At 46.9% G+C, this 23,921-nt stretch overlaps 1 protein-coding gene across 1 annotated transcript in view; it reads right to left on the bottom strand.

The window, feature by feature from the left end:
• CCDC120 (coiled-coil domain containing 120) overlaps window positions 1–23,921 on the bottom strand; it is a 180,258-nt gene that overhangs the window by 2,580 nt on the left and 153,757 nt on the right. Inside the window, exons 9-11 of the mRNA XM_078664666.1 lie at window positions 22,887–23,073; window positions 9,292–9,393; window positions 3,931–4,953 (exon numbers count right to left, since the gene is read on the bottom strand). Coding sequence (XP_078520792.1) covers window positions 3,931–4,953; window positions 9,292–9,393; window positions 22,887–23,073 — 1,312 coding nt within the window. The remainder of the gene's footprint in view (window positions 1–3,930; window positions 4,954–9,291; window positions 9,394–22,886; window positions 23,074–23,921) is intronic.

Below are 23,921 nucleotides of genomic sequence, written 5' to 3'. Positions count from 1 at the left end.
AGACTATGACTCCCAGCCTCTATTCTGTTCCAGAATGTTTGAGAAGTTTGTCAGACATGTTTCACCAGTGCACGATAAGACAATGTATCAATACAAATGCTGTGGTAGAAGGAAGCGGGCTCGGGGAGGGTGCGGAGAGAGCCTGACATCATTAAGGTGCATGGTCTGCTAGAAGCAAGAAACCGACATAACATATGTATGTGCATGTTCTTATCTGTAGATTGTGAATCTAACTACAGAGCAATGGAGAACTGAACAAGGGTACAATATGATTCAGGATTGGTTGCAGCCTGCAATAGGCCAATGCTATCCAGAATAAGCAAGACTATAAAGGTTTATTTAAGGTCAGGGGTGCTGGTCATGCCAAAGTTACACATCCCTAAGGAAGTTGTGAAACTGAATCTATGAAGATTACAGCCATTCACATATCTGGGCTCATCCCATACAAGCGAAGGCCATGGTAAAAAACAAAAAAAAAAATAGCCTGAACTTCTTTCAGGTCTATCAAAGTTTCTTCAGTGGCGGATTGCCTCATGACAGCTGGATCGTCCAGAGGGCGGGCTTTACAGAACATCTTCCCACCTACTACCAAATATTTGTATCCATTTTCTACCGGGACAGCTGGGGGACCACAGAAAAAAACTAAACACGACTTCAATCAGCAAGAAGCGGAGAGGATTACAGACAGGTTGTTTTTGCTCCTCTGTTGATTCTTTCTAATTGCTTGTCAAGGGAAGTAACTTTAAAGCTCCTGCAACAGGGACATAGTCTTACCTCCAATTAAAAAGCACCACAGTACCCCTACACTATCTCTGTGACGGAGATAAACAAGCGTATGGGCAAGGTAAAAAAGTGGTCTGGGGCTGTAGTAGGCTACAAAAAGTAATCATCCTTTAAGTCCACAAACTAAAAAATGCACAAATGGCAGCCTTGCATATTTCCAAGAGTGAGATTCCCAGCAGATGTATAGGTACTGGTTTCACTAATACACTGAGTGTTAACACCACATAGCAAAGGTTTCCTACTATAATTAAGCGAAATCCTGTGCTTATTCAGAACATATCATTTCCCAGGCTTACTAGAGGTAGCACCCAGTTTTACAATTCTCTGTTGACATTATACATTTTTCCAATTATTTACGCTTTCAATAAAAAAAAAAAATCTTATCTGCATTTTTGGATGGTTTCGTTTTTTTACGATTTTCTATGTAACATTCCTTTTAAATTTTGAATTGCTTTTGAACTAACGATTGGGACAACATTCAGCCACCTGTGGCTTTGCATGCCTCAAAGTAAAATATGAATAAAATAACATACTTCCTAAAGATATCAGATACAAGGGATATTTCGTTTGGTTGTGGTAGCCATCATGATGCGTTCGTTTAGCAGTGCCACCAAATCCCACTGATCACTCTTATAATTTAACCTTTGGAAACAATTTTTTAAACTTCAAACAATTTTTGAACACAATCTCCAATTTCAAGCTTCCCTGAACAGCAGGATTTCCTTTTAGAACAGTCACAGCGTGAGTAGCTTATCTTGTGAGCCCTCAGTGGGAAGGGTGAAGCGGACACTGGTGGGCTCCACATAGGCTGAGAAGATGCTCTAAGAATACTATTTAGACTCTCAGGTAGAGAGGCCTTGAAGGGAAGGCACTGTGGCTCAATTCATGATCATTTCATTTGTGCTCAGAAAGAACTACCCAAATCAGAATAAGAATCTTGAAGGGTTAAAGGCTTTTCGACTAGGACGGCAGGGTCCAAAGAACATAAAGTGAGGACCCTAGTCTAAGGGACTTCCAAAGGTTGCCCGATTCAGGGAAGAGACGGACCTCAGGTCCAACAAGCACTCCTCCGCTACCCTCCAGAAAGAACATACTACACTACAGGAGACCAAAGATACGCGCAGTCGGCCCATTCAGTTCAATTCCTCCGATGTTCAAGAGCACAGCTTTCAGAAAATCGAAAAGTGTGACACACTGTTATTGTGGAAGTTGTGCCGAACAGAACTTTGACACTCTTGGTGATATTCCAGTTGGGCAGAAGCTTCTTGTATGTCAGCTGCTGCCAACAAGCTGCTTTGACGTCTACTTTGGTGACCTACAAGATATGGATGAGGCTTTTGGAGTCTGCGGCCATGGAGATGCTCTTCATGGCACCACAGGATTTACTTTAAGCACCTTACTTTTTATGTTCCTCTTGCAATAGTAAAGAAGCGGTCGATCGGACCTCACGCCTTTTGGGACGTTTATCCGATTGGATATAGAGTAGACCTGCTTCCAGATCCTTGTGAGCACATAGGTACATGATGTAGACGGAAATCCCATCCTTCCTTAATTACGCTGTTTATCAGGCATAGTTAGAAACAAACAGGCGAGAAGGACTATGTATCTACTGTGAAATCTCAAAATATGTAGGTTTAAAAACATCAGCAAAGTTGTCAGACTTCAAGAGGTGGCGTTGAAGGCAGCAAACAGGGTCCATGGACAAATACTATAAGTGTGCGTTCGATTCCTAAGCAGCGACTGGAAAGTCTGGCCTTACAGTCAGATGTTAAGGGAAGAAAAGAGGTTTGGTTCATGATGTGAGAAAAGAAAAGAAGCAGTTCAAGAGTGACGTCACTGTGACGGAAATGCACGAGCGAGGACTCAAAGAAAACTAGAACTTTTTTCTAGCAAAAATATTATTTTTTGTGCCTTCTTCTACACATCCCTCTTTATTATTCTATCCTTTGGACACAACATTTCTCCTCTTTTAGCGGAGAAACCTACGCCGAGTGTTTCCAAAGTAGGACATATGACTTCTAATAAAAATACAATGCACTGTCTGGTCTATTTTTTTTTTACCATGGCCTTCTTCAGGTGGGAATTGATTAAGAAGCGTTGACTCCATTGGCTGATGTTAACAGTGTGTGGTGTGGGGACGCAAGAGAGACTCCATTAAAGTGCAGGACACCAGTGAGGTGCGACACAGGGCGACCCCTTTGAAGTGTGCACCCCACTAATGTAGGATTGAGGGAAGACTTCCTTAAGTGGGTGAGTGCAGGTAACACGGAAAATGAAGGAAACCCCAGTGAGCGAAAAGTACCCCATCAGTGGAGTGATGGACCAGTGAGAAGTCTTGAAGTGTAGAAGTGCAGTAACAGGGTACATTTGGGAGACCGCGCTGATTCACCAGTGACACATGGAGAAAAGACTCCATCGAGTGCACAACACTAAGGAATTGGAAACAAAGTGGACTCCAGTGAAGTGAACAAAGCCAGTGATGTGAAACAAGGGACACTCAGTTGAAGTGCAGGGTGCCAGTGGGGAATGCAGAATACTCCACTGAAGTGCACAAAAACGCGATTGTGTAGAATAACGAGTACTCCGTTGCAATGCATTACGCTACTTATGCAAGAATAAGGGAGACAACTGGAATAAACAACTACAATGATGTTTGGATTGCGGGACACTAATAAAATGCACACCGCCAGTGACGTGGGAGCAGTGAAGTACAGGACACCCCTAAAACGTACACCACCAGTGATTTGCAAAATGAACAGTCGCTTCATGTACATGTATGACAACATTGTCATGTACAGCAGTGGTGACCGCACTAAAGTGCATGACACCAATCATATCGGAATGAAGTGTAATTGAAGTGTACATTAGCAGGGACTTGTATAACGTGACCGAATCCAATATGTTTACGCCACCAGTGATGTAGGGGGAACTACGAAGAGGCCATTGAAGTGTGTGGCACAAGGGGAGGCTCCAATACAAAAGTAACACAGGGACTGCAGCGGTTCTACAGCTAAAAACACATCTACCCTTGAGACCCAATAGCCAGTAGAGCAGAGACGAGAGGTTGTGCAAAGGAGAAGCGGGGTTGGAGGTAGGACCAAGTACGGGGTAAGGAGAGTGGCTTTGGCTTAATAGAGCATTCCATACCTGCTGGCTAGCGGGGGCCCGTTGAAGCTCATGGAGTGAGACATGGGCGAGCTGGAGTAGTACTGGTCGTGCTGGCTGACGTCATGATAGCGCTGCTGATGCTGCGGCTGCTGCGGGAGCCTCCTGTCCAACGGAGGCCTGTGCCCCGAGGCATTGCGAATGTACCAGTCACGCAGCCCCTCCAGCGCCAGGGCTTTGTGCATTCTGCGGTCGGCAGGATCCGGGCCTGGGCACCTCTGCTGGCTTCTTGACCGCGGTGTGTAATGCGCCCTAGGGGTGGACGCCTCATGCTGCCAGTGCTGCTGGAACTGGGCTTCGGGCTCGATAGGCACATGAGGCCCACAGGACTTGGTGCGCGTGACTTTGGCTCGATGGGCTTCCGCTCGGCTCCTCAGACCAGGGCTGTCCATGTAGGCGTAGGTGTGGGGGGCCCCGGGGTGAGCAGTAACAAAGTCCTGGTGGTTGGCCGAGTGCCCATCCCGGCGCGAGAAGTGACCAATCCCATCTGGCTCTGGCCAGACTCTCGCTTCAGACTCCGCCCACACTCTCCCATCTGATTCCATCCAAACCCTACCATTTGGTTCTGCCCAGAGCCTCCCATCAGGCTCCGCCCACGCGCGGGTCTGCTGCTTTCCCAAGTAGTAGTCCTGCAGGAGTTCTCCATAGATCTGCTTGTTTGGTTGGACCTGGGAGTTGTTGGTCCTGGGGGTCCGGGCAGTGCCGGGCCTTTCGTACTGGTAGTGGAGATGCTGGTGAGGGTCCGGGCTGGAGTATGCCGCAGTCTGGGTGGAGAAGCTCCTGTCACTGGTCAGTGTCTCAGAGCTCTTAAAGGGAGGCTTAATGGAGGCATACAGCGGCTCGTTGGCATCAGATGATTCGCCTGCAGTCCGCTCAATCAGAGCCTCCGAGCTATTGCTGCGCCGACTCCTCGCTGTGTATAAGGCAGCTCGGTCACTGGGGAAGCCCATTTGGGAGTCCTGGCTGCCTGACCACTGGCGGTTCTGCAGGCCCACGCCTTCCGGCCTGAAATGGAAAAATTACGACAGTCAAATTGTGGCCTAGCAATGTGTAGCTGACAGTAGTTTTTTTTTACTTAGTCAATAAAAACCATAACAGTATAAATATAGTCATACAAAAAAATACAGAAAAAATTGCGTAATAGCCGACAAGCTAAAAAGGATACGTGAAATGAAAATATGTTACTTAAGAGAATTCATTAGCTATGTGGTATTAATTTCATATGATGTCAAATATGTTACACTCATACAGTGCCCACTGCTCTCAGTTGTATGTATGGTCAGGTTCCTTGCGTTAATAGACTACCCACTACTCTTGTCCCCCAGCGTGCCCTGAGCGCGTTCTCCCACGTTTGTGCAGACGGCTCTGCATTTTAAAAGGTAAGAGCAGTAAAAAGTATCATAAGATGCATTGTGCAAATATTTGTACAGTAAACTTTAACCCCAACATCTCTGGCTAAAAGAACTCTAGTGTAATGAGATGTTAAGTCAAGTGCTTTGTGCAAATATCCCTAAAATAAATTGTATCCTGAAAACTAAGACACTTTGGGTATGTTCAGCAAGATAAACTGTTGCATACATGGAGATATTACATATAGCATGGTCGTGGGGTGTCGTCGATGGCCATATGACACAGTAGGATAGCAAAGCTGTTGCTCTTGCTTGCCATTTCCCCACAAGCACACACACACACCAGTAGATAGTTGTAATAATAACTAATCACAGGTGTTTCTACGGGCAGCCCCAAACACGCCAACTCCCCCTTGACCGTCCTAACGGGACAGCTCGGACCTGATGGGTTAAATAGTCAGTTATCAGTTTTTAGACCGTCTCTGGATCTTGTGTATTGGTACCTTGCAGGAGCGTCAGGGCTCCTAGTTCTTCTACAAACTTCCAAAACTTAGCTGGGACACAAGGATTAGCTTCAGAAAAGTAGGGCGCAAATGCCTCGCGGTGTGTAGAGCAACACCAGAGTTAGTTGCTTTGCCCTCTGATTCCTCTTTATTCAATTTATTTGATCAAATAAAATGCAGTTCTGTACTTCCATCCGCCGGAGCACGTGAGAATAGAAACCACAGCACTGGGATAGGGGAGAGGGGTGGCCCGTGCTCCTCCCATGTGCCCTTCAAAACACCCACTTGTTCATTAGACACTTACTCGCCACAATGTGGTTAAATTTCATAAGATATTCACATAACCTAGATATGCCTTTGAAACATCCCCACCACAGTGGGATAATATCCAGTTTCGCTCTCTCCCACCCAGACATCTTTAATAACGCCAAGACTAGTCAAGGTTCTTCATGGGCAGACGCCAAAACATCCTGATTGCAAAAAGAGGCTAACCTGGACTAGACAGAGTTGCATTGCTCAACTAAAGGTCTGCTCTCCAGAACAACTCCAACAACTCAACCTGAATTCTGAAGGCCTGGGAGGATGGAGTTTTTACCAGAGACTTGGCGCAATGAGGTTTGCGTGCAAAATGTCTACAGAGATTAGCGGAGTGAGGCTTCTATATACAGTGTTAACAGATACTCGGCCCAGTAAGGACTTCATACACAATGTTGAGGTATCCTCTGCCAAACTACTAGAAGATCTTAAACAACCACCCTGTTAGAGGAAGAGGAAACATGACCTTTCATTTCCTCCAAACCCTTGTCTGCAAACTCATGAACTATGGATCCTTCCAACACCTGCTGGAATATTGCATTACCAGCCCTACTACATCTATCAATACTATCCTCACTTCCCCCTCATCCAAAAAGTGGACAATGCACTTTCACAGTAGACAGCATCCATTCTGCAAAAACCTTTATTTTTAAACACTACTCATTGAAGTGACTGCTTCTACAGATGATCCGTCCTACGTGTGAGCAACGGCGAAGGATATAGATGAACGTGTGTTTCATCTCGTAGCCTCAATTCTCCTGGACTCCAAATACATGCATCACAAACTATCACCTGCTCCCCGCGACAGCCCCTGCCCTCCCAACATCCAAAGTTCCAATGAAGTCAGCTCTAAGCCCCACTCAACATTGGCATCACGGTTCTCATCACTCGGTCTAAAATAAACTCAGGATCTCACCAGCCAACTTTCAAGGATTCTGCAGCATCCCCAAAACGACATAATTCACCAAGACAAAGACCAGGTGTGCTCCTACCAGACGCCCCGCTCCAATGAACCTAAACCAGCTAAATCGACAACCAAACAGGAGTTTGCTGTGGAGCTTCGTAATATGGACCTTCGAGGAGGAACGCAGGAAAGGTTTTGGTAGAAGGTTAAATTACGCAGTGGCTGAACAAGTGCTGCACAGCGGAGCTACAGATGTGCAAATACTCTGTGCCAAGAAAAGCAGAGAACTGGTAATGCAGGAAATGAACTAGAAGGAAATAATCGTGATTTACACATGACCAAGGGGCTCCCCTCCAGCAACTGCCCACCTCTCTAACTCAGCCTCCTCAGGAACTCTCTGGGAGGTTATTGAAGGACAAAACAGACTCCCTGCACAGCACAGAAGAGAAACCACTACAGGATCAGATCTCTATAGATCTCCTTAGGTCCTCCAACACTTCTGCACCTCAAACAATTCACCTACAACCTTTCAGGTGTGGGCTATGAAAATCCTGCCTTTCCGGGAACAGAAGTTACTAAGATGGGTATTATGGCCTCTGCCACCTCACTCAAACACTCTCCATAAGCATCAACGCAGGGCCTACAAAAGCCAAGCATGCAATCACAGCTCTCGATTAAAAAAACAGGGATCCCAACTAACTGTAGGCCTAGCTGCTTTCCTTGCACAGGTCAAGGAACCCCAACCTCAGCAAGTCTCGCTCGAGCTTACATCCAAACTATGAGCTTCCAGAGGAAACGCGACAACGTCACAAGGGGTCACCAAATTGAGGTCTATCGATGCCCACCAACAAAAAACAAAAATAGTAGAAGGACAAAAAGAATTCCGGACCCAATCACTAGATGGCGGAATAATGCACAGCATGTGAATCCAGAAAATATCCACGCTGCAATACTATAGGTACCCAGACGCCTTTGCTGAACAAAGCAGAGGTGCGGCATCCAGCTTGGGACTGAGCGAAGACCTGCATCCCAATACTACTCGATCCCGCTGTGGCTTTAGATTAGTTCACTTCATCCTAAATAGCCACACCGATCAGGACGAGTTCTCCTCCTCCTTCTCAAAGACCAACAAAATCTCATGCCCCGTACGACCTAACATGGACAATGTGCATTTGAGCCTATAGGTCCGCATCTTAGCTGCCTCCAAGATTGGCTTCACAAGTAGCTGACGACACCCAGATCAACCTAATGATTATGGAAGGTCTGACGGCCAACTACGAATACAAAACTACTTGTCTCGGATCCATTAATCGATACATCAGAACAAGCTCTGCTTCGCGGCACCCAAACTAAGGGTTGAAATCTTGGATCAGAAAGCTGAACCAACGCAACACATTGTCTGCAACAATTCATATCCTTGTGTTCAACGTGAGCCCATTCATTCACTTTTCTTGAAGTGTCCTACTGTCATTACCCACGACACACAGGCCATAGGGCCCATCACCGTGGTGCCAATGACGTGCATGGACCTTTGCAACCTTGGCCCCCAGGCCAACGCATTTTGCAATCAAAGAGCACAGGAGCGTCTGACATGCACCATCTTTGGGCTACAGCATCTGCGCCATATCACATCTGCCGTGATAACCTTAAACTGGCTTCTAGTGTTGAAAACAAGGAGTTTAAGGTAGACTGCACTGTGCAAAAGATGCTTCATGCATGCAGCTGTGCCAGCCCAAAAACATTCACACTATCAGCTTTGTAGATGCCTAAGCACATAGGCCACAATATAATAACTCTGCGGAAAACTAAGAAAAGGAGTTGGGAACATACCACTAAATCCAAGGTCTTTGGAGAGGTGTGGTGCAGTGGTCAGGGCAGCTGACTTCGAAGCACAGGGTACAAGGTTCGATCCCCGGCTCCGGCGGCAGCTCAGCTCAGCACCATGTGACTCTGGGCAAAAGCTAATTTAATTTCCATGACGGCCCCCAGCGCCTTGAGACCCGTAAGGGTGAGTAGTTTGCGCTTTACAAATACGGATTTACATTTACATATATATTTACAACCCGTGGAATCTCCTCTGCCCACACTGCCGCCTTAAACAATAAATTCTTTGGATTCTTTCAAAGGCTTTGAATGACCCTATTCTCATCTAGTAATAGCCTTGTATCCTCAGAGAGCCCAGAAGAAAGCAGATGGTAGAAGTAAGACTTTTAAGTTGCACAGACTTATCCTGGGGTACACACAGGCTAGCAGTGGGATGCACGGCTCCTACCTCAAGTGGTTTCCACTCAACGCATTCCTCGTCAGCACTGGGGTCGCAGGGACACTTCTCCCTTCGAAACTGGAAATGCTTCTTGGGAACGTCCTTGTCGGGCTGCAGGGAGTAGCAGGGAGTTAGAAGAGACATGGTGGAAGGAGCTTTAGCGACAGGCAGAGACTCAGTGTGAAACAGCACATCGCTGGCTTTAATACAGAGGCGGGTGGTCCAACCTGAGAGATGTTCATAGCATCTCTACTTCTGCTTTAGTCAACGTACACTATCCTTACCTGCGTATTCGACCCTCCCCACCAAGCAGAATCCTTCAAACAACACGCTAACCTTAGCATAGGCTACTGCGCAGCACCCGTACCAGATCACGGGTTTGCTCAAAGTCCCTTGCACAAGGCCCTTTTGTAGGCACAGACCTTGCCCAGTGTGGATGCTTGAATACAAGATAATGAAAAGTTTCTCACCCAAACACAAGTCTGCACACAGTATCCCTGTTCCAAACCAACCACCGTGCAACTGTGCACAAGCGCAGGCCTTACCACAGCGCGTCTGCACAACTACGGGCCTTCGAAGAACAATCAAACATCAGTCCTGGCTTGCACCAAGTTAGGCCAGCATTGGGAAAGCCAATAGATGTAGAATTGTCTGCCAGACTTTTGACTTTAGTAACAAAAGAGGGAGGTACCCTACTATTTAGAATAGGGACAGGGTAAGTACAGATCACAAGTCAAAAGAAGTCCCAACTTGAAGGCACAAAGTTACCCAAAATATGGAGTAAACTAATCAATCTAGACCTATTGACAACTAACTAATCATAAGGTAAATTACGTCAGCAAAAACACAAGGTAATAAAAACCAGACAATACAATCGTTTAAAAAAAGTTATTACATATATTTATTACAATCAAAAAGTTTAAAAAGAATTCATACATAAACACATTTCATATTGACATTTTTTAGAAAACAGACTGTTTTCTAAAAAATGTCAATATGAAATGTGTTTATGTATGAATTATTTTTAAACTGTTTGATTGTAATAAATATATGTAATAACTTTTTTTTAAACTTTTGAGACTTTTGACTTTGCCAACGATTTTTAAGTTGGGTCATGGTTTTTGTAAGACTTTATTTTTGAAGAGCTGCCGTACCCTCACCAATATACAATATATAAAATCTACATTTGCTAAAAGTAACATTTGTGCGGTCCCATAAAGCACACTTTGTTATTGAGGTCTCTGGTAGTGAAAGGAACTACTTTGTGTGTGGATGTGCTCTTTGTGAAAGAGCAGAAAGCTGTCACTCACAGTTAAGTCAGGCAATGGCTGAAGGGGGCTGACCCACTGCCCTATGACGTATGCTGTAGAGGCCAGAAAGCAAATGTGAATGAGAAACCAACAGACCAATGAAAGAAGAGGGCTGGCTGCACGCGCCTAGAAGTAGATTACATGTATATAAAATTGTATTAAAATCAAAAGGTCCTGGCTAACGCTAGACCTAAAATGCTTCACACTGTCACGGGCCACAGTGGTGGCAGCGATACACTTTACAAAGGCCAGACACAACCTCCAGGCCTACAATCCATGCCCTAAAAGGGGCATCAATACAGAGCCCCTCTCGTGACAATCCTTCATAAGCAAAGCTTTGCTGCTCCAAGACAGGCTATGGTTCAGCATCACAGACCAAACACAATCCGCCATTTATCACACCTGCTGAAAGAAAGCTCCTGGTGCAACGCCCCTGCTGAAAGAAAGCCAGTTGCATCTCATTGCCAGAAGAAGGTTACTTGCACGTAGAAGCAGTTTCACGTTGATTGCAGAGTTGCATGCTGTACTTATTCTGCCACCTAGAGGCCAGGCTCGGGTATTGCATTTTGTTCCTGTAAAAGTCGAAGATAGAAAATGGCGGCTAGCTGCAGGGGGGCCGTGACCCCGAAGTTCACAATGCATCCAGAGACGTTTGAAGGCATGGGCAATGTGGGCTCTGGCCCAGGGCCCCAGCCTTTCAGCGGGAGGGCTGATAGGGCCAACCCTGTTCTACAGAGTCTTTCCTGAGGATTCTGAATAATTCCTTAGCAAATCATAGTTTTAAATACCGTTTTGCTTTAATTTTTTTATGTGGCTGCTGTGGGAGAGTCTATTATAGACATTTTGCAGAGAAATTTGGTTTTTTTTATGCTACATCCATAAATACGTTTTTTAGATCAAAATAGGACCTTATAAATGAGAAATGGGAGGGTACCACAGACTATTTGGGGTAATATTAGTGAACTGCCGCTGTGTTACAATATTGTCACTATCCCTGAATATTAGATGTAAACACTTTTAGAATTTGGACGAGAGCACAGATGCACTCAGTGAATCGGCCAAAGGGGGCATGAAAGAGCTTAAATTGGATTATGAAGTAAAAGCGGTTTTGAACAGAGGCCCCCAAAATACGTTTGACCCTGGGCCCCCAAAATCCTTAAGATGTCCCTGAATGCACCAGACACAGACGGCATCATTGTTTGTTTTCCTGCTACCTCCATTTGTGTTGCAGACAGTGTGTAACCCTTCCCTCTCACACGAAGAGGGGCTGCTTGCTCCATAGCACAGGCATGTCACGTGCTCTGTCTTAGGCTATGGAGTCACCCTGCCCCTCCATTTAACCACATACAACATAGGAACACACTGCTCACTCCACAAGCCTGCACGATGCACAACACATACGCGAGGCAGAAAGCAAAATAAACACACGGCAGCAAGCAACGCAGGACACAGGACCTTTGAGACCGGTAATATTTTTTATTTTGCTTTGTGAATCTGCTACAGATTTAGATGCAAGTCGTCAGATTTTAACCCCTTCCCTGCTGCCGGCGGCCGTTGGCGGTCGCGAGCACTCCCTCCCCAGTGCTGAGCACGACCAATGGCCGACGCAGCCCCGCCCACCCTTTAGAACGCCCGGACCGCGGCGGAAAAACCGGTGCGGTTAAGGCGTTAAAGCATTGCTTTTACTTCGCAAGGAGGAGAGGGTGTGATGTGTTGGTAGCAGATTCTTGTGCGGCATGAATCTCAACACAAAAGTGGCTTCTACTAATGTGTGCTGAACCCCATGTTGCTGCTCTTCGAATCTCTTGCAAACAAGTGTCCCCTAGAAGCACCACTGCAGCCGAGCATCCGCGGTCTCCTGGCGTATATCTATGCAAGGAATACGTGGGCTTTGACAGTCAGTTGCAAAAAGGTTTGTTTTAGAATATTCAGGCAGTAAAGTGGAAGGCCACTACCTCGGATAAAAGTGAGGAGTGGTAGGAAAAAGTGTGATGGAATCCCCGCCTCCACTTATACGAGTATCCTCAAACAATACCAATAGTCGATGTTGGAAGGCACTTCCCTTAGGCGGTAGCCAAAGGCTATGAAGAAGTGTCTAGTCTTTCAAAACTCTCTAATCCTGCACGCGTAACAAATGGCTGCTCCCCCAACATCTAATATAGGTATGCATCTGTCTGCAGGCCTTCAGAGGAATGGCAGCAGGCGGACTGACGTCAAATGAAGCTACCAAGAAAAGTAGCCCATCAGTGTGTTCATAGGACCACCACAAGCCTGCACGTCTGTGCACAAAGCTTCTCAGTTGATAAAACCAAATGCTTGCGTATGCTCTTTAACGATGCAACAGCGAGCAGGAAGGATACTGGCAGCGTAAGTGCTGCAAAGCCACATTCATTCAATAGTTCAAAAGGGGACCCTTGTGGTCTCATGAGCACTATATTAAAATACAAATTTGATTTTGGATCTTGGGCTGAGGGGCTGCTTCTTCAAGCCCCCTTAGGAGATCCTGATGTCCAAGATTTTAAACACTGCTATCCTACCGCTGTTTAAAACGTATGCCGCTGTGCAGCCATATGCACTCCGACAGAGGCACAGGCTTATCCCATTTGTGTCAAGATCAGGGAGTTCTGTAACTGATGCCTGTAAAGGTCGGTGTGCAGTACCACGGATGGAGATACAAGGGGTTCTCCTCCACGGAGGCACAAGGAGCAGCAAGGCTACGCAAGGGTAAAAGCGCGAGTGAATGGGACCTGCTAAAAGTCTGACTTGTATTAGTACACACAATGGGTTAAAACAAGGATGCCTTTAAGCACCGTCTTTTAAAAAAAAATGATATGCTTATGGTTTTCCTCGGATGTTCCCTGGGATTAGAATGTTTCCACCGCGCTCCAATAACTAGCAGAGTATTTCTTACTTTCTTATTTACAGATGACATTATTTTTGCTCTAACCCCCAATGGTCTCTATGGTGGTCTAAACACGTCAGATTTCTATGCAAGAAGCCACTTTTTAAACGTTAATATTGCTAAATTCTCTTCTAAATTCAAGAAAATCTGCAGAATTTAGCTACAACTTAAAAGATTGGAGAGATCTAAACATTAGCTCTGTCTTGGAGTGGTCATTAAACAGAACAGCTCCCTAAACCTCCACGCCCAGCCGGAGCCTGCATGTGCATTATTGCATGGAGGAGAATACAATAACGCAATGCGAAAGAGGCATATTCTCTGCTCGGTGAAGAGCCGTGAGACTACGGTACCTCAGCCTAGCCTGCATGCATGCAAGCTAGCCACAGGATAAATAGCTTTTAACCACTTTAGTGCTTCCTTCGGCCAACAGTCGTCGCGAGCACTACCTTGCCAGTGCTGCGCACGTCCGCTGGCCGACGCGGCCGCACCCGTTTCTTCGAACGTTCAGCACTGGCGCTGAACGTTCGAAGCAGTAAACGGGTTAAAAAAAATGTATTATGTGGAATCTGTGCCTGTCTGACTTGTTTTCTAGGTTAGTGCGGAGAAACCCCTTCGGGGGGAGGGGTGGGGGGGGGGGGGATTCCTGCGCTCTATAAATTCCCTACATACACACACACACATACATACATAATAAAACTAAAGGAGCTGTTCTAAAAAGACTGGTAAACCTGTAGAAGGATTTTCGAGTGCAAGCAATGAAATCAGAAACCTGTTTAATAAGTACCTACCATAAAGCTTCTGGGGCAATTGTACTTTGGGGATTTCGCATCGTTAGGCCTGGTAATGATTTCTCAAGAGATTATGTTCAGCATGAACTTTTAACTAGTTCAGGATACTCGTTTAGATTTCAAAAACACTAAATATCGCTTTGGAAGTTCTGAATATCACTTATTTTCACCCGATGAGCTGGAATACTGTTTCGTAGATGAAGTTAGCAATTAAGAATGAAGCAGCAAAAGCAAACTTTGTATCTGATGTTTACAGAGCAATCCTTAATCAAACACAAGATGAGCCAAATTTACAGGTTTTTATAGGACTGCCATTTTTTAATGGATTTCAGAAGTAAAAATTTGCCACTAAAATGTATCGTATCACAAGTAGATGAGAGGAAACTTCTGTATTGAGATGGGAACGTCCCCTGCATGGTAATGGGTGTGTACCCCTCCCATGAGTGCACGGCTGCAGGTGAAACTGGTATCCCAACTTTATGTTGGTCCTAGAGTCATGCTAAGCGCAAAGGCTTAGGCCAGTCTGTGTCAATGCAAGGCCTAAGGACTTGTCATTTGACCTGGAAAGGCACACCAAGCGTGTCCTCTCACTGGGCAATGGACTCCCATTCTTGCCCTGTGCATATTCTGTAAAGCCGTTGAATCACTTTTGTGTGAATTTATAGTGTGACCAACCCTGTTTCTCTTTGTCAAGGAGTGAGGTCTAGTACACTGACCCCTCCTGAACCTAGCCCTGACATTCCACGCGTGTGATGAGTGTGTGTGTGTGTGTATGTAAGCACAGTGCATTTGTAGCACATGTATGGTAGTAGTCAGGCCGGCTTTAGCACTGGTGGCGCCCAGTGCGACAATCATTTTTGGTGCCCCCATCCCCCATGACTGCCTCTTTGGATTTGCTCATACCACCAGGAAAGTGCCCCTCATCTCTCCAATCATAAGTTATTACTCAAAACAGCACCCCCACTGAGGTCAGTGCCCCCCTCCACAGGTCAGCGCCCAGTGCGGCCGCACCAGTCGCACTGCCCTAAAGCCGGCCCTGGGTAGGACTGTGTGCTGAGTATTGAAGCCAGTGGGATCCAATCTGGATGGCCCAGGTTTACCAAAGCTCACGCTGGGCGGTGAAGACAGCTCCTCTGACAGTGGACGTGTATTGCTTGGATTTAGGAAGCCGGAGGATCGAGATCAAGACATTTAACGCCTTGGCTGCGGCGGTAATTCCGCCGCAGCGCGATGGGGGAGGAGGGGCCGCGCGGCGCCGTCATGCTCGTGACGGAACCACTCCGTCACGAGCCTCGGGCGCGCTGTGCTTGTAACGGAGTGGTTCCGTCACGGCCCCGCCCGTTCAATAGAACGCACCCGCAGGCGCGGTGGCCGGGCCGTGACGGAACCACTCCGTCAACAGCACAGCGCATCCGTGGCTGGTGACGGAGTGGTTCCGTCACCAGCATCGATGGTGTTAAGTGAGGAGAATGGAGACTGGGATACTCCTACGGATTCCATGAAGCCTTTGCTAGCGAGGGGCTGCCGGTTAGTTCTTCCTGAACAGTGTCAGTTTGTAGATGGTCGGGTGAGTGATAGGACTGCAGGTTCTGCTTTTCAAGGGGGGCGATATTCCGAGGTAGGGCCAAACCTTCCGACTCTTTCAATACTGCTTCGGGAAGGCGATGGCAGCGAGGTGCAAAGAACGCTCAATTCCTTGTGCCCATGTTTTGGATCCTCCTGTTCGGAGGCAGCTCCATTGCTTCCTGCTGTGAGAACTATCACTTTGCACAAAGGCCGCGTCTGAGAGCAACTTGGAAATGACACCCGAAAGAGCCAAGTGAAACCTGGGACAGTGGATCCCACATCCCGTCTGGAAAAGGTGTATGAAAGAGAGATCCAACCCCCCACCCCACTTTGTTCCGGTTCCAAGTCTTTCATGACTGAGGAACGGAGTGCTCCAAAGGATACGAGGACGGACATGTGGCCAAGGGTGAGGTCTTGACGAGAACCAGTTTCTCAGAGAAGAGGCGACATCACATGACGTCTGCAACTTGTTGGCGAACCGAGGATCTGCCTAAGCCCCTAGAGTGTCTGCGTGCCTGCTCAGAGAGGGAAGGAATGTGCCCGGCCCAGCTGGAGGAAAGACTGTCCAAGAATAGACATCCAGTGAGTTCCCAGGGTGTGTTGCACCCAGGAGTAGCGAACTACTAACAGGGAGTGAAGTAAGTCCTCACCTGAAGTCTGGAGGGACCTCAGGACTCCCATTTGGACCTCACCGCAAGTTGCCTAAAAAAGTATTCACCACACCAAGTGGTCATTGTGTGGCCTGGAGATATGTCATTGTTTATTGTTCGATTACTTAAAATCAACCACATGAGCCTAGTGCGGCCATCCAAGGTGCCCACCATTAGTTCCTTTATCTCCAGACCATAACTGCTGACGACTGCAATCTACAAAATGACACTGTTCAGGAAGAACTAATCAGCCGCCCGCCTGAATCTGCCTCCTAGGCTGCTACTGCCACAGACGAGCAGAGGCTGCATAAGCCCCAGGGCCCCAACTACTGAAGATGAACACACGCCTCCATTGGTCTGAGCGCGTGGCCACTAACAAGCCTGCCGAACACGTTGCTTAGCTTTGGTGATCCTGCAGGGGTCTAGACCACCACCTGGGGTCTCCCGCTCTGCACCCAAGTTCAAGAGTGTGAAGAGGCCGATAGCACCGACCCACGCCAGGATCCCACCAGAGTCGCCATGCAGGTGACGCGGTTCTCTTTCTGCACGAACTGAGAGACTGCACCCGAACAAGAGCAGATGAAAACTGTTGCTGCCAACACCAACCTTTACCAGCATGGACTTACTGGGGAAAAAACACAACTGAATGGGCTTATGGGCCAGTCTTTGGGGTCATTACTAGTGAGCTGCTGCTGTGTTAGAGTATGCCTGTCCCCCAAGCTTTGCCCAAACCACACGAAAGATCAGGGTGGGTGGGGAGGAAGTAGGCACCATAGTGATATCGATATACAACAACAAGAGTATCCACGGGTCTAAAAAAACATTATCTGATCTCTCACAAAACATGAAACAACCCACTCTGAATAAAGAAATAAATCTTATATCTTCCTTGGATATTCATCAGTCACCAAACTTGATGATCTTTTTCTTCATCTGGGTTTCCTTGTCCACATCACTCAAAGCTTTAACGGGGCTGCAAACTTGTTATCAGCCCACGATACGCCCGAGTATGTGATCTCTACTTAAAAGTAGGTTCTTACCAGATTAAACAGATGGTAATCAATGGGATTTTATAGTGCAATGCTCAGGTGAACAAAGTGAAAAGTATTAAAATTGATCTATGAGAAACCTAACTTTATTGTTGTATCTCATAGTTCAAACTAAAAGGACAGTGCAGAGATAGTGTTAACAAATAACTATCTAGAATCTTAACATGGTCAACATGTTTCAGCACTAATGGTTAGCTAACTCTAACCGTGCTTTCATCAGGACCTACTACTGAAATGCTACTGCAATGAAAAAAATTGTGTTTACAAAAGACATACATATACAATATAATGGATCTAAATGATACCACCTTCCTCATACAACATCCTTTGACAGACGATGTCTTATTGTTCAAAGGAAGCTGCCTGACCTTACCTGGCAACGGCTCAGGATAAACCGGAGGCACCGCTCGGACCGTCGGTACCTCTTGACGGACAACCGAGCCGACCCAGGGACTTCCACGGGGTGTACCGAACTGGAACCAAGTAGGTTTTCGGTCCGATGAGCAGAAGCCACGAGTGACGTGAGCATTACTCTTGGAACTCGGACACCCATGTAGCGGCTTATACCGCTGTCTCAGTTTTTCTTCCGGAGTGGGGAGAAGACTTTTGTATTTTTGTGTAGGTCTATAATTTTGTGGGCCAACTTTTCTCACGTGATCGAGGACTGGACGCACCTTAGCGTGTGCGCACCACCCGGATCACTCCCTACGGTCCTGACGAAAACCCACAATCGCAAGATGGTTGAAACATGTAGACCTAATTTTAAAATCACATAGCACACGTCGCTATTTTAACTAAACACTACACGTCTCAGACATCAAAGTCTACCTAATTAGACACAGGTGTCACACTTTAATTTTATCGGGGTGCAATCACTCAAGAATAAAGTCTTGCAGTGAGTAGTATTGTCCCCTTTTTAATCCACCTTTTCACCTTTTAGAATCACTGCACATATAAAAGAAAAAGAAAACCCGCTCCACTGTAATCAGGTGTCGCAGCACACCCTGTTGGCACTCGGCCTTCGGGGTGGGACCCCGATGATGAAGCATGTCACCAACCAGGTTGGTGAGTGAGGGGTCTTCAAAAAGGACATGCTTTGTCCTGACATAAGGTTGGACACACTGTGCTCCATTGAGCCCTAAGCTCGGGGTGCAGAGATTTTCTCTGTCACTCTTCCAGGGGGTACTCCTCCATTTGTTGTTTAATATTGAAGCAGGGGACCAGGAGTTCCTACCTTACACCTTGTTTAATACCCTTACTCTCTCATTTTGTTTTGGAATAAAAAGATTAATAATCCCTTCCAGGATTTTACTCAGGAGTGGTAAAAGGGAAATAGGTCTATAATTTCCGAGTATGGAGGCGTCCGCCGCAGGCTTTTTTCAAAATAGGGCGCACAAAGGCCTCCTTCCATATTGATGGAATAGAACCAGTGAGTATTGACCGAATAAAAGCGGTCTGTGATCGATCGGACACAGCTGGTTGCTAGGAGTATCATTATCCTTGGAGGACAAATATCCAGAGGAGACCCAGACTTGGCCGTGGTCAAGCCTTTCATAACCTCCTCTGTCGTAATTAATGTGAAACTGCTCAAAGAGCACGCTACAGTTCCATCCTGCTTGTCTAATCAAGACAATATTCACGCTGCAAAAATTACTTATGACCTAAACAATCATTTGCACCCTGTTTCAACCCCCCCCCCTCCCCCACCCAAAAAAATATTTCAGCAGGTCAGGTCTGAATCTGTAGTGACTGGAGAATGTGTGCTAAGTAGTGCAGTGGTGTCCCATCCAGAAGTATCTCATGATACACCCTTTTGTAAGGATTTCATGATTTGTGCCTTAACAATGATTATATTGGCTAAGTTGCTCAGACCTTGTGACTATTAGCCTCTCAGCTACTTTTGATGAGGGACAGGGTAATCTACTGCAGTTTGGCACCACTGGGTACCAACTGGATGCATCAGGTGGTGTACGCCCGCACCTTCAATACAGTCCTCGGTCTCCGAGACGGTGGCACCTGGTAAAGAGAATCATCTTGTGAAATCCTGGAACCCTTTTGTGGCTTTCATCGGTCTGGTGCTGAAGGCCGTCTTGGCGCCCAGAAAAGGGTTTTTTTAAATGCTCACTGTAAGCCTACAGAGAAACAATAAGTCAGTTGTTCTGCTAGACACCTCCAGACATCAAAGAAAAGAAACCCCCTTTAGCAGCCAAGACGCTTAGATACTGGCACACATGCAGAATACAAGTGTTTCAACGCCACCACCGCAAACATTGTGCAAACACTTGAAGGGCTCAGTTCATTTATCAGGGACACTGAAACGTTAAGGTTTCCCACCTACCATACAGCGCAGAGGTCTGTCGCGTTTTCTGTATGTCAGAATACATAAAAGGGCTTATTAAGAGTTAATGGTAATCATGCAAGTGTCTTTATGAAGAAAAAAGTAGGGCAGCTTGGAAAGTAGTCAATTTGAAACTCAGCATTCCTACGGTTGTCTTCACAGGGCTTGGATTTAGGTCTAGCCTGTACTTCTTCCAGCGACAGCAGAAGGGGGTTCTTGTTCAAACGCTTGTTTTTTGGTGGTTAAGTGCTTGTTTGCAAATTAAGTTCTATATAATAACGGTGAGTAGGGTGTAGCGCCCATGCAACTGCAGGTATTCTGCACCACACATGTGAAGAGCCCCAATCTGACCACGACTGGAAGGCTGTAGTCGCAGGAGGTGCAATATGTAGCGTCCATCATTACTTATACCGGGTAAGGCCCCCACGTGTTGCATCGGTCTCTCGTCTGAGCCTGAAATCTCATGGTCATCTTTTCGGTGCCCCTATTCTGGTTATGAAAAAAAGGAGTTTTTGCCTGCAAGGGTTATGTTTGTTGAATCCTTATTAGGGATATTGATTTGAGATTATTAATCAGTAGTACACCCTAATCAGTGGTGAACAACAGAATCAATCAAAAACAGTTAATGTACTTCTTGGTAGAAAATTTCACAAATAATGACAAGTAATAATTTCAAAAGTGACACACGGGGCGAAAGGATACTTCAAAAGAAGGTCATATATTCAATATATGGTCAAAGTTCCAGTCAGGGAAGAGATAAAAAGCAACCAAACATAGCTTGAAAGGTGACGTTAGTTAACCCATACAACTACTATGTTGACATCTTTACAGAGGTTTCAGAACAATAAATGTTTGAGGAAAAAGATGCCGCTGTCGACGTTTCGGTCTGTGTTGGCGATGAGACAGTCAGACCATCTTCAGGACGAGTAGTTGACAAAAATAACAGGAAATTTTATCCTCGAGTTTTGTGACTTCAATCAAACAAGAATATGACTTCCAAATTTTGAACGAGACTCTGTCGTCAGTTCTTGAAGTGATAACGACGACTATAAAAGCTCACTAGTTAGTCGAGCCGAACGCTCAATTGGGAAAATCAATTTATATTTTGAAGTCTGGCAACGACGTTTAATTCAAAGTAGCTGACGTGTTAACCTCGGTGCTCCACAGCAACTATTCTTGTTAGACACTGATGTGGGAGACGTGGGTCCGTGGCACCAATTGGTGTGAGGCATTGATGTGGTTCTGCATCAAGGTGGGTTTTTTCTATTGTTTTTCGAGTACCTGAGTTTTTGCCACTGAAGGCGGACCTCAGTGATCTGTGTTCGTGTCTCTTTTCCTTTAGCTCCTTAACCACGGCGCAAATTCTGCTGCAGTGCGGGAGTTCTATCGAGTGGGCGGGGCAGCGTTAGCCAACGGAAGTGCGCAGCACTACCGAGTTAGTGCTAGTGACGGCCAAAGCACGCAAGGGTTTAAAGATTAAGGGGCTTATTTACAAGCCCCTTGCACCGCTGGTGCGTCACTCTTAATAGGGGAAATATTTACGTACTGGCAGCACAAGAGGCTTATAAATTAGGCCCTCAGTCTTTTGGGTCGAAGAACTTCATTTTCAGAGAGCGGGGATGGGGGGCAGGAGGGAAACCAGGTTGTGCCACTTCCCAGCACCAAAACCCCCCATTACTGAACTCTGAACCAATTTACTATGACTGAGGATGCTCCGTCAGTGGTGTATCAGACAATGATGCCCCCGCAAAATGTGATGAGGGATCCGTCATCTTCCAGAGCGCACATATATTCATTGATTTGGGGCTCAATGGGGTCCCCCTGAAGTGTTTGGGGGCCCTCTATGCTGCTGGTGGCCTGCTCCAGAAAATAGAGTGCCTTTCCAGAGCGTTTACCCATTTTCTTAATCCGAGCCCTTGCACGCATTCTGCAAGGTATGGAGGGGCATGCCATTGTGGGGGGGAGGGGCATGGCATTGTGGGGGGAAGGGGGGGCAGAGGGGGGGTGAGGGGGGGGTGAGGGGGCCCCCTCCAAAACAAGGATCCTTGCCCCACCCCCTGTATTTCGGGGGCCTCAGTTATTCCCCTGTGCTTTGTTTCTCAAGTTTTTAAAGTTCTTTGGGTGAATATCAGTCCGCGTCCTACCCATGCTACCCCGGTAGGTATGTCTGCATGGAAGCAGGGTGGCCTCAGATTACATAAGAGACTGGATTCCAATGGGTGCACGCCATCTCGGGTAGCTGAAAACATGACAGCCTCAGATTTGACACCTTCTCCTTCATGGTCGTATGGTCTTTTGCTCATCAGGCGTCAACCCCTCAACAGCTTTGGTTAGTGCTCGCTCCAACCCTCGCTTCTCTTCAATCTCTCCTCGTGCGGTGACCCTGCATTCACTCCTAACAGCCCAGACCTCATCAGCACTCCTAAGATCGATGCTGCATTTTTACGTCCCCCAAAATAAAAAAAGATACAGTACAACTTTTGAACCCAATCCCTGCATAGTGGGAGAGTGTGAATGTGTAATAGAGTCACACTGTAAATATACAGTGTTATGGAGCCTGTGTGGCCAGAGTTTACTGATGCTGTAATCTTCCCACTAAGGGCATCCCCCAGAAGCTCCCACCCTTGGTCACCATCTTCAGATTCTTTTTTTCCTTAATTTATAGAACTCCATAAACATATTAACTCAAGGCAGTAAGATAGCCATTGCAAGCACTTCACCAGCATGTTTACCACTGCTCTGAGCCACCCATTAAAAGAACAAGACACCTAACACAGATCCACCTTCAGTGGCAAAGCTCAGGTACAACTACCCAGATATACCCTAACAGGGTCTAACGAGAAAAGGGTTCCAAAATGAAGGCAAACAATACCCCAGTTCCTCCTATTCTTGCCCCAAGGCAGAGCCTTTGCCCCTCATTAATGTGTCTGGTGTTTAATTGCTCCTATGGCAGCTCCTGTGAGGCCACCAGTGATGTTCAAGCCCCCTGCGTGCCTCTTACCTCGTGGGACTGGCCACGGAGTTGCGTCGGTTCTTCATCTCACAGTAGATCTCAGCCGGGGAGAACTTGTAGCCAGGCCTCCGGTCAGGGCTGCTGGACACGGCTCGCATGTGGTCCCGGCCGCGCGGTGGGGAGGGTCGGTCGGGAAGCAGGTGAGGCTTGGCCCCGGAGAAGCCTTGCAACTCTTCTGGAGAAAAGAAATAAAAACACAGCAGAGTGTCAGAACACAAGAAAGAGGAAACTCTCAAGATGAAATCCAGCCTGACCAGCCCAGGTCACGGAAGTCAACAAGGCCAGGATAGTCTAAGCTGGGCAGAGGGTAGTAAGGTAGAGCGCGTGTCCGAGCACCTATCACTGGCTGCCAAGGTGGCCCTTCCAAACCACAGCCCCAGATCCCTCCACAGGTCTGTCTTCCCTTCTGTATACTTCAGGTTCAATACCTTGGCCACTTAGCGCCTGAAGAGACAATGACTTGACGCCAACCCATTTGGTGCACAACTTAAGTCCACGGTGGTCGCCGTGTGATGGACGCACTGGTCGCACGGAAACAAGGCTGTGCTAAGTAGCGGGTTAGTGTCACAAGGCACTAGGTTTAGGGTTATCTGCGTCCACTTTCCAGAGTATTCGTCTTAGTTAGGAGTCGGTCAGAGACCTTGACGAGTACTGTAGGCTGTTCAGTGGGCGACAGCAAATATCAAACCCTCTGGTCCGTGGAAAGTGTGTCTGTAGCAGGACTCAAGGTGGAAGGGGAAGTAGTGGAGGTCGATGTAGCTCTGAAAAAAGGTGCTGCTTTCTACAGGTCATAATTTACAGGCCTTTATATGGAAGTGGCGCAGTCCACAGCGAAGTGCTGGCCGTGGCGTCAGTTATTTGGGCTCAGGGCTGGGGCCAGGGTAGTTTTAGGGCTGGGGGCAGAGTTTTAGGGCTCAGGGGAGAGGGTCTGTTTTCAGGACTGGGGCCAGGTTTAGGGCTCAGGGTGGGGGGGGGGAGGCTGTGTTTGTGGTATTGTTTTTGGGCTGGGGTTTAGGGCTCAGA

Source organism: Lissotriton helveticus, chromosome 10, assembly GCF_964261635.1.
Source record: "Lissotriton helveticus chromosome 10, aLisHel1.1, whole genome shotgun sequence".
NCBI lineage: Eukaryota > Metazoa > Chordata > Amphibia > Caudata > Salamandridae > Lissotriton > Lissotriton helveticus.
Note: the sequence above shows the minus strand (reverse complement) of the source record. Positions and strands in the feature narration are given on the sequence as shown.